Source organism: Sapajus apella, unplaced genomic scaffold, assembly GCF_009761245.1.
Source record: "Sapajus apella isolate SASKATOON/1434 unplaced genomic scaffold, GSC_monkey_1.0 scaffold33, whole genome shotgun sequence".
Classification (NCBI taxonomy): domain Eukaryota; kingdom Metazoa; phylum Chordata; class Mammalia; order Primates; family Cebidae; genus Sapajus; species Sapajus apella.
The window spans coordinates 13081870-13099256 of NW_022436973.1; the positions used below are offsets into that span (position 1 = coordinate 13081870).

Here is a 17387-nt window from a genome sequence, read left to right on the forward strand (position 1 = left end):
CTCCACTCTGAGTTACTCTAACTGGGCTAGGTGCTTTCCACACATGAACTAATTCAATTCTTTCTCCACAGCACTATCCCCATTTCACAGATGAAGAAACTGAGGCAGCCAGAGAGAAGTGAAGTAGCTTGCCAAAATAGTAAAACTATATTATAAATCATAAACCCAAATGCCACGCTCTATTATCCCAGTTTCCCAGAAGCTGGACAAGCCACGACAGCACCATCCAATAAAAAGGGAACTCTGGAGATGCTATGAGAAAAGAGGAACAGACATCTGCAATAGATATCTGCAACTTCCTTTTCAAAAACAATATCAGCATTGGTTTCTCAGGAAGCCATTGCCAGCCAAATGTGATAGCTGACACTGAGTTCCTGAAATTCTCTAATTAGGATCCCAGATTGGAGGGTCAGCCAGTGGTTAACATATAATTGGCACAAAACTGATTTTATTGGAAGACTGAGGGTGGGCACTCACCATGGTTCTAAGCGTTAGAAAATCCACAAAAATATTACAATTCTGTTGTGTATGAGTTTAGGAAAAAAGGAAAATCCTGACAAAATCCCAGCCTAAAAAACAACGTTAACACTTGCAAATAGGATGGGGAGGCAGAGATGAATTGGCAGCCTTATCACAGCTACTGGACTATGCGGACTTTAACAAAATATGGGGGTGGGGGTTGGGTAGTGGTGTTTTTAACAGAGCAGGAGTAGAGACGGATGTCCTGGGAGCAGAATGGATGCCCATGCTGCCTGGAGCCTCAAGATGGGAGCTGAGGACTAACAGGATACAGGAGGGTGGGGACCTATGCCTTTTCCAAGAAACTAGTGCCCCAAAACTGGTAAGCTGGGGTATGCATTTAGCTCATTCCTTTACCAGAATGCAGTCACCACCCGATGAAAGAAATGACTGATGGCAGGACTTGAACAGTTCTCTATAAATGAGTTCCTGGGAGAGAACAGGTCTCCAGGCTCCACAATACCCACCAAACACACTGCCTTTAGCCTGTTTCAAACTCTACTTCTTATACAGAATCCAACCCAACCAAACTCAGAGGTAAGGGTGAGAGTAGGCAATGAACAGCTATGATCCTCCATTCCTTGGCCAGGCAGGGAGCCTTTCCATCCTCTTCCATGAAACTGCGTGTAACAGAAATAAGAAAACCAACTCCAAGGCTCAGTAACCCACCCAAGGTCAGAACCACTGAGTGGCAGAACCTGTGAGCCACAAAGGAGACTGAAAACCAGAAAGAGCTGCTCTCTAGTCTGCATTATTTTAAGAACAACATGCCCATAGGAGCAACCTGGAACCAAGGCTGTGGTACAACCTGGACTCAGCACACTCACCTTCCTTTCTAATTAAACATCAGCTTCCCAGGAGCAACAATAGCCTGGCCCAGCAGATGAACTGGAATCAATCTAAGCTTTTCCCCTATGCCAGGCGTGGTGTGGGGTAGGGATTTGGGTCAGTTTGGGCCCTTACACCTACTTAGTTTGGGCACCACTGCACCTGCTGTGAAGTCTATTGGCATCTTCCAGGAAAGTCCTACCTCATTAGTAAAAAGAAAAAGACTTGGGAAGAAAGTTCCTGCTCTACCTGGTGAATGCTGTTGTATGAGGATATCATGTTTGGAACATGCCAGTCACCCTGTGATCACAAGAAGGCCAGGCATACCACAAGATGGTCATTCCAGTGCTCTGAATCAGCCCCAAACCACTTCCCTCAAAACTCACGTTCTAAAGTGATTAAAAGTGTGCTTTGAAGGTAAAACCAGTGACAGTCAACAGATCAGTGACTGCCAGGAGTCAAGGGTAGAGGGAGGGAAGAACAGATGGAGCACAGAGAATTTTTAGGGCAGTGAAAATGTTCTGTATGATGCTATAATGAATACATGCCATCATACACTTGTCCAAACCCACAGAATGTACACCACCAAGAGTGAACCCTAAACTATGGACTTTGGGTGATCATGATGTGTCAGTGCAGGTTCATCAATTGCAACAAATGTACCATTCTAGTTGGGGATGTTGATAATAGAAGGCTATGCATATGTGGGACCAGGGGATATATGGGAAATCTCTGTATTTGCCTTCAAGTATGCTGATAATCTAAAACTGCTCTTAAAAATAGTCTTACAAAAAAAAGGAAGTCTGCTTTGCCTTATGTTGGGTCTTCAGTTGCCTCCAGCCAAACACAACTGGCATGAGGTAAACCTTTATTTGACATTTAGTGAGCACGCCACAATGCAGTGCTGCCACAAGAGGACCAACAAAGAAATGGAACTCAACAACCAAAACCATAAACAGATATCCCTGATCTGCGACAATGGGACCAGTATCTTATGTCAGGACCCGGTACACGTAACCACATTTTGTGTATAAACAAAATAAAATTTACATGTAAGTTACACGGAATATACTTCTCATTTTTAAAAAGAATGCTGATTGTGACCCACTAAATTTATTTCATGATACATTAATGGTTCGTAACCCACAATTTGAAAAATATGGTATATCTATAAAAGAATTATTCTACTTCTTACCAAATTTGAACATGCCCTGACCTGTACAAGATAGTATTTTGATTGCAATGAAAACAACAGGGTACTGAGGCAGACTCCCTAAACTTTCTTTTTACTGCCTTGATCAAATGCAATGCCAAGCAACCTCCAGACACTACATGCATCCGTGTATCAATGTTGCTTTGCCTGAGGTGAGATACTTAAATTATCTATCTCACTGGTACCAGGACAGGAGCACAAGGTGGGACACAGCCTGAATCTGCTGCCGAGCCAGTATGGAGATGTGGATGTTCTTCAGTGAAGACAATGGCTCTGTAAGAATGCTGACCCCAGCTCTCTTGAGCCTATCTTGGACACTGAGGGGCAAGCCTCTCCCTAGTATCTTAAGAAAAACATAAAAGCCAGGAAGCAGAATTTCTAAGTAAAGGAGCTTTAAGCAGGACCTTTGCCTAGGATCTTTATTTTCCTATGCTATTTTGGATGATCTGTTGTCCCTGGGAAAGGGGCATAAGACTTGCTCTAGAATTTCAGACCACAGTCACCAACTGTCAATCTCATCTACTTTTTTAAGGAGAAATCTTCACAGGGAAGGGTTGGGTGGTGGCAGTGGTGTTGGGATTCCTTAGGCCCAAGGAGAGGATTTCCCATAATGAGGTCCGAAAGCTAAACAATAAACTGCAAAAATGGGCAGGGTGGTATGTGATTAAGTGGGTGTCACACAACTGGCACAAGCTATAGGACAAGGAAAAAAGGGGGCTTCCCAAGCGGGGAAGAACAGGCCACTTAACTATGGCCATAAGTTGTCAGGCAGGGGGAGAAGGTGAAAGCAGTGTTTCTTAAGCTAGAATGAGTGTGCATGTAGCATTTTCAGGGGTGGGAATTATGCTGTTCAGCCTGTAATGTCAAAACAGGTAGTGAGTACTTCAATTCCTGGTCAAGATGCAGGACGAGGATCAGATTTGTTCTTGAAACAACCCACAACCAATTCCTTCCTCCCTAAAAAAGAGTCCCACAAAAACCTAAAAACCACCTAGACAAAATAGCTAAAATGATGGTTTGTAAGACACCAGACATCCATAATGAAGAACAATAATTCCTGAGACCTGGGAAACAAGGCCAGGCCTATATCCTTGGGAGTTCCAGGGAGAGGGAACGGGAATGGAGCTCAAGGCACCTCGAGTCAGTTCATAGGACAGAGTACTGGCAGGAGAGAGCTATAAAGAGCTCCCCAGAGATCTACAGAGGGTCCTCTTTTGAGTATTCAGCAGAGTCCCTCTCAGTGTTTACATTTGAGGGAACTATTCAAGGACAGGAAAAGAACTATCCAAAAGGCTTAGGGGAACAGTACCCAGTACTCACACAGGGCTCCAGTCAAACTGGAGAAACTCATGATTCAGGAGGCACTGGGCAGAATACTCAGGAAGATCTTGCCTATAGCAGGAAATAATCAGCCCTAAACTAAGCTCTGGACCTACCTAACAAATCACAAAAGCAAGACTCACAAGCATCAAACTGTTTCCAAATAACTTAAATGCTTCTCAGTATAAAACTCAGGAAAATTTATAGGAATAAAAATATCCAGCACACCAAAAGGTAAAATTCACAATGTCTGGCATCCAAAGATTACTAGGCATACAAAGAGGCAGAAAACCGGACCCACAATGAGGAGACTTATCAATCAGTTGAAAGCAACTCAGAACACACAAAATATTAGAATTACTAGAGGAGGACCATAAGACTCCAACTTTCGGAAATGAAAACTACAATGTCTGAGATGCAAATTATATTGGGCTGAAATGACAAAATAAGCATAATACAGTAAAAACTTCACGCCATTATCAAACATAAACTCAAAATGGATCCTAGACCTAAATGTTAAATGCTAAAACTATCAAATTCCTAAAAGAAAACATAAGAAAGAAACCTTTGTGACCTTGGGTTGGGTGAAGGTTTCTTAGTATGATGTCAAAAAGCACTACCTATAAAAGAATAAATTGAATTTCATCAAAATAAAACTATTTCTGTACTTTAAAAAGCACTGTTAAGAAAACGAAAGACAAGCCATACGCTGGGAGAAAACTTTTGCAAAGTACATACCTGATATGGGACTTATGTCCAGAATATAACAAACCATCAAAATCCAACAATTAAAAAAATCAATAAAAAAGGCAAAAGATTTGAACAGACGCTTCACTGAAAAAGATAGATGGCAAGCAAGCATATGAAAAGATGCTAAACACTTTGAGTTATTATAATAATGCAAATTAAAACCACTAGGAGATGTGTCTACCACCGATCAGAATGAGTAAAGCAAAAAAGACTGACCACGTCAGGCATTATTGAGGATGTGAAGGAACTGGAATTCTCATACACTGCTGGGTGGGAATAGAACATAAGGCTTCGGAAAACGGCTTGACAGTTAAGTTAAACTTACATCTCCCATGTAACCCAGCCATTCTAATCTTGAGTATTTACCCAAGAGAAATGACAGGCTATGTCCATAGAAAGACTTGTACACAAATGTTCAAAGCAGATTTATTTTCAATAGCCAAAAACTATAAACTAACTCAAACGTCCACCAACTGGTAAGTTGGTAAATACGTATATCTATATAGAGAAAATTATTTAGCAACAAAAAGGAACAAACAATTGATACATGGGATAACACAGATGAATCTCAAAATAATTATGCCAAGTGAAAGAAGGCAGAGACAAAAGAACATACTGTTTGATCCCGTTTATATAAAACTTTAGAAAATGCAACAAATCTACAGTGACAAAAAAAGCACACCAGTAGTTGTTAGAGGAGGGTAAGGAGGTGTGAATTCAAAGGGGAACAATGCCACATCAAAACTTAAGAAACTGTATATTTTTTAAATGAGCAGTTTATTGGATTTTGATCATGTATAACTTTTTTTTAAAAGGAAAAGAAAAAAGTAGACAGTGGCATTTACTAAAATCCTATATATGTTTAGCTCCTATATCCACACTGGCAATGAATGACTAGTGCTTCCTCTGTTTGGGGAAGGAACAGGTAAAGCAGGCAGCAAGTCAAGTCTCAGCAGTTGCTTCAATTTTAACTCTGGAAATCACTTGTGCCAGGAGCTGGAGCCCTTGAACAGTGAAACCACCTGCCAAGTTAGTGCCATAATTTCCTAGAGAAAGCATGCCCTGCTGAGAGAAGGCAACTGAGGTTACGGTGCAGATACGGCAGCTGACAGTCTTTAAGCTCTAAAGGCCGCTCAACATAAAACATCACAAGCATTACCCTCTAATTGAAGAACTGACCGATTTCATTTCTGGCCATACAAAAGCTTATAACTCATGCCTGAGAAACTGCCTGGAATAGCTCCATATTCTTGATTTCAAGTATTTAGTATTGGCTCTCCTGACTGAATGCAGTCCAAGCTCACAGACCTGGCCTGTGTTCTGTGTCCTGGTGGCACCTCGGTGCTGGTATTCAGGGCACTCTTGGATTTGCTTTACTTGCATGATTTTTAAGAAGGACAAGCATGAGGCCTTCATATTTAGACCTTCTTTCCTATATGGTAAAATGAGTATGAGGGCTAATCCCAGAATGGTAGTCTTTACTTTTAGCACCTTTAGTTACTAATCAGTGAGCAAAATGTGAAAATGTGCTCCAGTTAAAAGCACAAGATGATGAAAGGGGCCAAAGCTAAGACTGCATGCAAAGCCTGTTGATGTCACCTCGCCTGCGTCTCCTCTCAAACTGAAATCCTTGGAAAGGGAGCAAAAGGGTTTAAAAAACAAGACAGTACAGACAGTCTCAAGTCTGTCTACCTCCCAGCAGCCTGCACTTTCCTGCTGCTTATCAAGGAATCAGCAGAGGGGGACTTGGCCAGCAGCTACTGGGCAGCAAAGTATCCCCAGACTATGTTCCTGGTGGTTGGCTCAAACCACTAAAGCAGTGGTTAAGACTCAAGACCAGGACCTGGAGATTTGCAAGGACCACTGGGATATTATTTCACTAATAAGCCAACAGAAATGGAGTCACTTCCAGGGCACTCTGCTTTGGGGAAGGGCAGTCCCATATACCTTCTAGTGGGAAAGGAAAGAAGACTGAAGAAGGCACCTCTATAGACTTATGGCTTCACTACTTGTAGTGAAAGCTCATGACTCATAGTGCAGTTTAAAGTTGCTCATGAATCTTTGCAGGAGTGTTTCCTATAGGTGACATTTTACAGGAACCAAAATATGGGAAGTTTTAAGATTAAACAAACAATAACAAAAAAAACAGAATATCCTAAGCCCCAAACCTTCAAAATAAAGTCCTTGCCATTTACAGTTTGGAGAGGGACAAAGGATTTCTACTTTCAACATGCAGGTGAGTTTCTTAAGGACAAAAAAGTGTAATGAGGCCAGGTGCAGAGGAGGCTCATGCCTGTAATCCCATTGCTTTGGAAGGCTGAGGCAGGAGGATCATTTGAGGCCAGGAGTTTGAGACCGGCATGAGTTTGCGACCAGCCTAGGCAACATAGCAAGACTCACTCCCCGTCCCCACCCATCCTGTCTCTATGAAAAATTAAAAAAAAAAAAAAAAAAAAAAAAAAAGCCGGACATGGTACATGCCTGTAGCCCTAGCTACTTGAGTGGCTTAAGGGGGAAGATCACTTGAGCCCAGAGGTTTGAGGTTACAATGAGCTATGACTGCACAAGTGCACTCCGGCCTGAGCAACAGAATGAGACTATCTCTTTTTTTTTTTTTTTAATAGACGGGGTTTCACCATGTTGGTCAGGCTGGTCTTCAACTCCCGACCTCAGGTGATCCGCCCGCCTTGGCCTCCAAAGTGTTTGGATTACAGGCGTGAGCCACCACGCCTGGCCTGAGACTATCTCTTAAAAAAAAAGTGTAATGGTTGAATGGAGGTAGGGGGAGCCAATATTTCTCTGAGGCTTTGCATTTGAAGCCACTTAGAACATTCCCAGATGGTTGTATGGCTCAGGGTCTAATGTTTAGCTGTTTGCTTTCCTCCTCCTCCTCATTAGATACAGAAGCTCTCTTAACCACCTTTTACTCAGCTGCCTTACTCAGAGACTCACACACTCACAGCCTTCGTACCCCAGCATGGTGAAGAACACTCCCTCATGCTTTAGTCTCTAGCTCTCGATCACTCCTTCATTCCCATGAGTTCTATATTCATAAAGAGAGGAGTGATTACCTATGTTTGTCCCCAAACCCATTTATGGTAGCTATAGTTACTGTGTAAAGATAATGTAATTAAATAGTATGTAAATCAATAAAATGAGTGTGAATACAAACAGTGGTTCTAGCTGGCTGCTGGGAAAGACTCAATAAAGGCAAGTCACTAAAGAACTATTGCTAGTGAATAATCATATGAGAGACTACATTTAGAAAAATAAATATTAAAAATCTGGAAAGGTTGGATTTTTATATGTTCTCACGACTGTCTTTGCTCTACTTTAAAAAAGGTCAAATTGGTTTTGCAGGAACTATGATGGGAAACTCCACTAGCAAAGCCATACTCAAAGAAAAATGATTTATGTTTGAGTTTGAAATAGATGTTGAGAAGTCATGTCACTTTTATGTTAGCATACCAACTACCCACTTGTCTCAGTCATGACGGGTAAAAAGGGATTCTACATTTAGATAGGCAAAAGATACAAATTCAAATCTTACATTTTTATTCCATTTCTGGGTCTCTGTGGCTGCATTCCAGCACAACCTCCCTGAAGTGGGGTTCTGAGAACTCCTTATGAGTGAGGGGTATGACCAAGGGTCCAAGTGCCTACTCAAAGAGGGAACCAGCTCACTCTCACCAACATTTCCCTGAGAACACAAACCGTGTAAGTACATTTCCCATACGTGGAATGGAAATGCTTCTAACCTTTGGCTAAATCCCTTTAGATCCTATAACCAAAAGTGTATTTTCAAAGGCAGGGTCCATAATGGGAAGAACATGCAGAATCCAGAGGCAATAAAAAGAACACAAACCAGAATGCATGCCCTGTGGGTGTGTCTCTCCATTTTCCATTTTAATCACAATATAAATAAGAGGGCCTACCATATTGTATCATATGGGGAAGGAGAGAAAGAAATAGCACTAGACTGGGCGCAGTGGCTCATGCCTGTAATCCCAGCACTCTGGGAGGCCAAGGTGAGCAGATTGCCTGAGCTCGGGAGTTCAAGACCACCCTGGGCAACCCAGTGAAACCCCAGCTCTATTAAAATATAAAAAATTACCCAGGCGTGGCAGCATGCACCTGTAGTCCCAGCTACTCGGGAGGCTGAGGCAGGAGAATTGCTTGAACCTGGGGGGCAGAGGTTGCAGTGAGTTGAGATTGTGTCACTGCACTCCAGCCTGGGCGACAGAGTGAGACTCTGTCTCCAAAAGGAAAAACAAAAAAAGAAATTTCACTTAACAGTGACTAGCTGGAAGTGGTAGAAATATGCATTTTCTATAGGATATAATTGTTAAAGGCATGAGTTCTGGACCTCTGTTACAGACTATTATAACTCTCTCCCTGGTCTCCCTGCTTCTGCCCTTGCTCTCCTACAGTCTAAACCTGACAGAGCAGCCAGACCCTATTACCCCTTGGCTAGAAAAATTCCTGTGACTCCCCATCTCAGGAGATAAAGCTCTTAAAATGGCCTACAGGACCTTCCAACAGCTGTCACGCCTCCGCCCCTACCACCATCCCTCTGACTTCACCTCTGATTACTCTCATACTTCTCCAGTCCCAGAACATTGCTTCCTGATGTTCTACACACACACCAGGGATACCCCCACCCATGGGCCTTTGCATTTGCTGTTCTCTGCCTAAAATTATCTTACTCAAATAGTCACATGGGTTACATCCTTACCTCCTTCAAGTCTTTTCTCAAACGTTACTTTACTGAGGCCTTTGCCAGTCTACCTAAAAGCTCAACCTTTTCCCAGTCCCTCCTTAACATTTAGGAGTTTACACACAACAGTCATGCTTATTAATCATATTTATAATGTCTTTTCCACTACTGTGTAAGATGAAGGCAGGAATTCTGTCTTCTTCCCTCCTAAATTCTTGGTAGCCAGGACAGTGTCTTACACATAACAGACATTCAATAAGCACTTACAGGAAAAATCAAAGTACCCTTTTCTCTTCCTGGCCTGTGTACAAACTTGGAAGACCCTTTCCTCCTGCCTGACTGCACCAGACACACCCAAGACCAGGTGGCACTTCCTCCAAGAAATTGTAGCCTATAGGTGTAGGGTGCTCGAGGTATTTTCATTGTAACTGACCACTCCCTACAGGGTAAGCACCTTGGGGGCAACACTGAGGCTTTGCCCAGCTCCTTACATATTCACTGAATGAATATATAGCAACTGGTTATTTCTGCCTCCTCGACTTTCTGCACTGCTAGAATATACCTGGTCAAAATCAAAGGGGTCCAGGGGAGGGAATGCAGGGACTTGGTTAAGCTTAGTAGGAAAACAAAACAAATACAAAAAAAAAGAAGGAAAAATAAAAGTAAAAATAAACTGATGGAATGCCAGGTCCTAACTGGACACTCATTCAGTCAGTCAATAGCTACTCTATGCCAAGACTGATGGGGAGACCCTGGAGAACAACACTTAGTGTCGGTCTGGCCTCCTGGAGCCTGCAGTTTGTTAGGGAAAGAGCAGATGCTAACTACACAGATACTGACTATGATGGGGGCTAAGAAAATAGATGGGTGTGTTGTTGCAGAATTAGAAGCATGCGTGTACACATGTGAAGTGTTCCTTCAGCTGTGCTACAAAGAACAAAAAAGAGCCTGTCATACAGCGGGGAGTGAGGGCAGCAGGGAGTGAGGGCAGCGTGGCAGCACCTAAGCCAAGGGGCACAGACCTCCATGTGGGAAAAGGCATGGAGCACTTGAGCAATCCAGGCCAAGGTTATAAAAAGACCATGTTACTCATGCATTGAACTTTGTGTGTTTTCTGTATAAATGTGTATATTTATTTAGGAGAGAGTTTGGTGGGGGTAGGGGATAAAAATTACAATCAGTTGAAGAAAATTGAAGAAACTAGGACCAGTAAGAGACACTGTTTGCTTTACCTGAATTTCACTATGAAAACACACTTAAAAATCTTACTTGCTTCTAGATATTAAGGGAATATGTAACTGAGCTTGAGCTCCTGGGAGCGAAAGAGTAAATATAAGAGGAAGAGACAGTGGCATCTAGGAAATGGTTATTTCTGCCTCCCCGACTTTCTGCACTGCTAGAATATACTTGGTCAAAATCAAAGGGGTCCAGAGGAGGGAAGGCAGGGACTTGGTTAAGCTTCTTAGCAGGAAAACAAAACAAAAATAAAAACAAAATCACAGAAGTAAAAATAAACAAATGTCACCATAAGCACCAAAGGGAGGACTGGATGCTATGTGATTAAGTTATTCATAACAACCCTGGCTTCTTCCACGGGAAATTGCAGGTGACAATATTTTTAAAGAAAATTCCAAGGCAGACAAATGATTTCCAGTTTATGGATGTAATAAATCCCTTAGTACGTCATAAAAATCAGTTTAAGCATTAAAAATGTTCTAGTTAAACATATATGAGTAAATGAGTGAATTTATGACATGTAAATTATATTCAATAAAGCTGTTACCAAAAAAAAAAAAAAAAAGGGGGGGGGTCTATGGACCCCACTGAAAGGAACTAGAGCTCTTTGAAACATGGGTGATAGTAGGACCAGAGTAGTGAAACCAAGAAATGGATGAAGGAATGGTGGGAGCCTGTCAAAAAGGTACTGGAGTCAGCTTGAAGGGCTCCGACTGGCCAAATTTAGGATGACATCAGCATCAAAAAGAATAAAGGGTATCATTGTCTTAAGGTCCTGACCAAAGTTTTGAGCCCACAGTACAGTAAAAGCAAATAGAGGGGGAAAAAGTCATTTGCCCCCACTGGGAATGGCAACCCCAACAGTTAACATTCATTTTTCATTTTAAAAACTGGTAATTAAAGGCTGGACATGGTGGCTCATGCCTGTAATCCCAGCACTTTGGGAGGCTAAATGGGGTGGATCACTTGAGGCCAGGAGTTTGAGACTAGCCTGGGAAACCTGGCAAAACCCTGTCTCTACAAAAAATACAAAAATTAGGCTGGGTGGCATGTGCTTGTAGGCCCAACTATTTGGAAAGCCAGATGGGAGACTGGGATGGGAGTCTGGGAGGTTGAGGCTACAATGAGCCATGATCAAGCCACTGCACTCCAGCCTGAGTGATGGAGACACTGTCTCAAAAAATAAAAATAAAAATTGCTATTTAAAGGCAAAGAATGAGCTTTACCTTATAGCAGCTAATGAATTATATTAGCTGTGTATAATGAATATATTCATTATATTATAATGAAGACTAGCAGCTCATGAATTTAGAAAAAAATGAAGGAATTTTATAAATCAACACTTTGTAAATGCCAATGAAAGATTTCTTCAGGGGAGAATTATCAGATAGTATAAACACCACTAGGTGAAAGGCTGATGAGCAACAGGCCATCTGTGGCTACCTAAGCACTCCACAGATCACTGCTAACTGCAAAGGGGAAAATATATCTTTACAAAAAAGATCAAATTTAGCATCACAACTAGTGATGTTTCCTAAGTGTGCTGAGAATGAAGTACTCATACTAAAATGTTTAAAAGGAATCTATTCAGACATTTAAAACATTAAACATCCGGTTCAGAAGAATCAAGGCAAGGAACAAGTTAAACAATACCACGAGAAAACAGTAAGACAGATGTGGAGTATTCTATAAGATAAATAGCCTGCTTTCTTCGAATAATTCAGGGTTAAGGAAAAAACAGTGTAAGGACTCTTCTAGATTGAGAATACAGACATAACTCCAATGAATAAGGCTTAATGGAACTGTGGCTTTAAAAAAGACCACCACTTTGGAGACAACTGGGTAAGTCTCAATCAGCATTTGCTTCACAGCAGGCGTTGTTATTCCCATTTTATAGACAGCAGGTGGAAGCTGAGAACTGTGGGACAATTTGCTCAAGCTCTCAGCTTGTTGGACGGCAGGGCCAAGATGAGAACACAGCAAAGAACCCACATCCTCTTTGGGGATCACTGTCCACCTGGCACCACTTCTGCCCACTGCCTGAGCTGGCACTCTACACACCTGGGATATAACCAGTGTCCTGTTTCTGCCTTTGCCCCCAACAGCCTGTTGTCCACACAGTAGCCAGAAGGAGGGGGGCCTGTTAAAATCCAAGCCAGCCAATGGCTCCCACCTAAGTTAGAAAAAGCCAACATTATTATAACTACCACCAAGGATCCACCATCCCCTCATTTCCTGCCATACACCCTCTCACAAAATCCACTTGCTGTTCCTCTAACGCAGGGAGCAGGCTCCAGCCTCAGGGTCTTGCATGAGCTCTTCCCTCTGCCTGGGATACTCTTCCAGTTTGCCCCATAGCTCCCTCACCAACTTCCTTTGAGTGAATGTTAAAATGCCATTTTTTCAGAGGACTTTTCCAATCACCCTCACGAAAAGCAGCCAACTTCCCTTCCTACCCCTGAGTCTGCTTTAATCTCTCCACAGTGCTTCTTACTACCTGATGTGCCCCATGGCCATACTATCAGTCTCCTCATCATGAGCAAAGCCCCACCAGATCAGGTCTTTGTCTATTTAGTTCACTAGCCATATCCCTAGCCTGGCTTGCTGCTTTTGCTCAAAATACATCTGCTGTGGGAAAAAGGCAAAGGGTCTTGTTGCAGCCTTGCCCCAACAGTTGCAGCCTGTGTGCCTCAAAAGGGGCACACGTCAGGGAAAGCCATCTGAGGCATCTCTGCTGAGGGTGAACCTCTCTCCAGACATCAGATCACCAACCAAGATATATCCAGCAAGGGAGTGTATGAAATAAAACAGAGAAGGGGGAATGAGGCTAAGGAAAAGCAAAGAGGCTGCAGCAAAGTGGCCACACCTGCCCCGGGAGCCTCAGCAGCTCTCCCAGTTGACCTCCTGAGGACATAAGACTGAAGAGCTTTTGGTTTTTCTCAGTCAGCCAGGAGGCTATAGCTGACTTAAACCTGATCCCAAGGACAAGATGTCCACCTACTTTTTAAGAAGAAAAAAGAAGCCCCTTCTGAGAGTCTTTTAGTTTTTCTCCCAGTCAGAAGCCAGGAGGCTATAGCTGACTTAAACCTGATCCCAAGGATAAAATAGCCAGCTACTTTTTAAGAAGAAAAAAGAAAACATTCCTTCAATTCCCCTTGAGGTTGCTCTCACAATGGCAGGCACAAGGCCTACCAAAATAAGTACAAGAGATCTAAACCTAGCTGTGTGCCAGGACAAGCTCTACAGTAAAGATGAAGCTACTGGAGGCAGCAGGGAGGAGCTGTGAAAATTCACTGGCTGCTAAAGGCACTTACTTGGCAGGTTACCTTTCCACCAACTCCCTCCCTCAATGACTGTCATGCTCCTAAGAGATGCTTAGCTGGTGATAGCGAACTTTTTATTTTCTCTCTGGTACCACAGAGGTAGTGCAGGCCTTCCTTTGAGGCCTTGCTGATGCTGTGCTCTGCTAGAAGGTCACCAAAGTCACCAGCAGGACCCTTGAGAGTGGCATCAAGGCGACTAATGACAGTCACTAGTGGCATTTAAAGAACCCATGTGGTAAATGTCAGTCTGTGCTTTGCACACCTCTGATGGCTAAGGGGAGATTTTGGCCACCTTACTTCTATCCCTCTTTCTCTGGACCTGTGCCCAACAATGGGCACCTGGCAAGAGCTGACTGGATCAAGAGTGTTCACCTTACTCAAACCCCCCTTCTCAGGAAACGTAACAATCAGACTCACAGCCAAGTAATCTGAGCCAGATACTCAAAAAAAGACAGAGAAACTGGGCATGGGGAGGGGTGAAGGGTGAGCATGCAGGGCACATCCACCATCTACCAGTTGGGAGAAGCAGAAAAACACAAATCTCTAACAGGAAACCACTGAGGCAGTCAGGCAGGCAGGAAATAAAACACAAAACAACAACCAAAAAACAAAAACAAAAAACAAAAACAAAACAACAGAGATGAGAACTGGGGCATCACGATTACTGCCTTTTTCTTCTTGGGGACCAGTGCGCTTCCTGCCTTTGAAGACCCCTGGAACCTTTGTGATAAGCTCCAACTTCTGATCATGTTCCCCCAAGATGGATTCTGTTCCCAGTGACTTAAAAGCCTTAACTGCTACAGATGAGATCTCACAGTGCCTACCCACTCCTCTCACGCCCCCACAGGTCTCAAACAGGTTATTCCTGGGAGGCTGGTGACAAAGACCCACGGGAACAAAGCCGCCAGCCTGTTAGAAAACAGCCTATTCTGTGAGCATGAGGCAGAGCTGGCTTCTCACTAAGGCGTCTTTGTAGGGCTTATCAGAATGAAATAAAAAAGAAAGCTTTTGTCCTAATGCATGCCAGGGTCCTGCTGCTGTTCTGGAAACGTGGGTGGGTGCCACCCAAGAGAAAAACACAGACTTCAAGAGGCACTGGAAACCCTGATGGTGTTCTGGGTCTCATGACCATCTGTTCTCATAGGAAAAGGCTCCAGACACGCTGCGTGAAGAGGATATTTCACCAAGAAGCATGGTGAAGTGCGGCACTGCCTACATACTGGGGTCCAGTCCAGTTGGCGGCACCAGAACATGGGTGAGCATGAGGGGCAGACGTGGGAGTGGGACACATGTTGCCAGACAGCCCAGTGTGGCTATGTACAAGCTAGCGTGGGGAGGGGGTGTGACAGAAGGCAGCTCTTCATGGCTTGAGTCCCAGTCTTTGCCCCAGTTGGCTGTGGGAACTGAATGAACTGCCCACTCACCCCAGCACTGTAAATAAAAGGCAATGGTTACTTTTCTCATCCTTCCAATCAAAAATCACCAAACGCATGCGCTTTCATCTACTGGACCTCCCAGGCTCAGGTGCTGTTAAACTGTGACCTACAAGGACAGCTATTTAAAACACCAAAAGCGCTTTCCAGTTTCTTTCACAGACATGAGACTGCTCCCCACAAAGATGAGTTTCAGTGCTTCCTCCTTTGGCAGCCTTTTTAAAGTTCTAGTCCTTAACTGCTACGTCCTGCCCCCATTTCTACCCATGGAGAAGGGCAAGAGAAATTAAAGGGCATGGGAGGAGGGATGTTAGCTGCCTTTCCTCTTTCCAGTGAAAGTCATTTCCCTCAACAGAGGGATTCCTTCATATTTCCATGATTTGGAAGGGAAAGGTGGAGCTAATTCATGAACAACTTGGCCAGACTGCCCACAGCCTACTACCCAGGAGGAAGAAGAGGAGGAGAGGGAGTGGGAAAACAGGGAGGAGGAACAGGGGAAAGGGTGGGAAGGTCGTGAAAGGGGAAGGAGGTTATTCGTATCAACAACTGTGGCTACACCAATCATTACCACCCTCGTGGGACCAACAGCCACAGCCATGGAGTCTCTGCCAACTCAGCTCTCTCCCTCTCTCGCCCCTGCCCCCATACAAACCAGGAGGACCTTGTAAGGACAAGGAGTAAAAGACGGTACACGACTCTGATGTCTGACTTCCGGCTGGGGAGGGGGAGGTGTCTAATATTTCCTTGGGCTTACATTATCACTGTTTATTATCCCCCAGATTCTTTAAAATGGGGATGAGAAAATTCTCTACTTCTAGGAGAGCTGGGGGACTAAACAACATGTGCAGTTTCCGGTCAGCCTGAGCCATCGCTGCCACAGTCTTGGATTTGTAAGTGGCTCAAAACTAAAAAGCCGGAAAAAGGCCGAGCAGCTCTACTTCCCCCTAGGCCAGGAAGAGCCAAAGCAATAACTTAGGAAGTGGGTCGTTTCCCCACCCGCGGCAAAGAGGCGAATTCAGAGTAGCCCGGAGGAAGCAGCAGCTCTGCAGACTCGGAATTACCTCGTCCTTATCGCCACTGAAGAGAGGGCTGGAAGCAGGGATAGGGTCACAGAAATGGTACAAATCCTTCCTAATAGTCCCTGGCCAGAGCTCTGCCCATGCCTGAAAGTGTGACCTTGGAAAAGTGACTTCGCCTCGCCAAGCCTCAGTTTCCTCATCTGAGCAGTGGGAATAAGGGCAGCATCTAAGGTGTAGAAAAGCTTCTAATGGGTTAGATAACTAACGCCTAGCCCGCCGCCAAAGCTCAAAACCGCCGATTCAGACCGGCCTGGGTTTCGCAGGCCTGAGGCTGCCCCTGAGCCACCGCCCAGGCCTCAGCCTCGGGCCACGCGGGCCTCGCCGCCGCCACGCCCCGGGCCCCCGGGCCCCAGGCCCCAGGCCTTGGCGGCCAGCAGCACCCGGGCTGGGGACAGCGGTCCGGGTCCCCACCCTGAGCCCCCGACTCACCGGTGTAGTGCACCACGCAGGTCTGGCCGCGCTTCGGGAAGGTGCGCCCTGAGGAGACAGAGACGGGCACTGTGAGCCGATGCGCGCGGCGTTGGAGGCACTCCCGGCCGCGGCGCGCCGCTACTCACCGTCTCCTGGGGAGATGGTTTCCACCTGCACTCCCATGGCGGCGGCGGCGGACGCTGGACGGGCGGGCAGCGCGACGGGCGGCGTGGACCGACAGCGACCTGGCGGCGGTACCACGGCTCTGCCTAGTCCCTCGGCGAGTCGCCTGCGCACGCGCACGCCCCTTCACGCCCAGCCTTGCGTGCGCGCCCCACACGGCGCGCACGTCCCGGAAGCCCAGGCATCCGGAAATGGGGGAACCGGAAGCCCGGAAGCCCCGAGGCCTCCGGATGCAGCTGTGTTTGCAGGGTTACGTGCTTCCAGCCAGTTAAGCATCTCCCTGCCCAAAGAATGGGAGGTCCATTCTTAGTAGGGGGTCCGCCAGTCACTGACTGGGTGACTGTCAGCAGGTTTCCACTTCTAACACACACTCAC

General features: G+C 44.9%; 1 protein-coding gene and 2 long non-coding RNA genes across 3 annotated transcripts in view; 2 read left to right on the forward strand and 1 right to left on the reverse strand.

Annotated features, from left to right (window-relative positions):
• Window positions 1–2409, forward strand: part of LOC116562893 — a 6291-nt gene extending 3882 nt beyond the window's left edge. Inside the window, exon 2 of the long non-coding RNA XR_004274117.1 lies at window positions 72–2409. This is a non-coding gene — a long non-coding RNA (uncharacterized LOC116562893). The remainder of the gene's footprint in view (window positions 1–71) is intronic.
• LOC116562894 overlaps window positions 1–8705 on the forward strand; it is a 22829-nt gene extending 14124 nt beyond the window's left edge. Inside the window, exon 3 of the long non-coding RNA XR_004274118.1 lies at window positions 7973–8705. This is a non-coding gene — a long non-coding RNA (uncharacterized LOC116562894). The remainder of the gene's footprint in view (window positions 1–7972) is intronic.
• FKBP1A (FKBP prolyl isomerase 1A) overlaps window positions 1–17182 on the reverse strand; it is a 22626-nt gene extending 5444 nt beyond the window's left edge. The window contains exons 1-2 of the mRNA XM_032295395.1: window positions 16976–17182; window positions 16848–16895 (exon numbers count right to left, since the gene is read on the reverse strand). Of these exons, the coding sequence (XP_032151286.1) occupies window positions 16848–16895; window positions 16976–17012 (85 nt within the window). The 5' untranslated portion in view covers window positions 17013–17182. The remainder of the gene's footprint in view (window positions 1–16847; window positions 16896–16975) is intronic.
• Window positions 17183–17387: the final 205 nt, after the last annotated feature.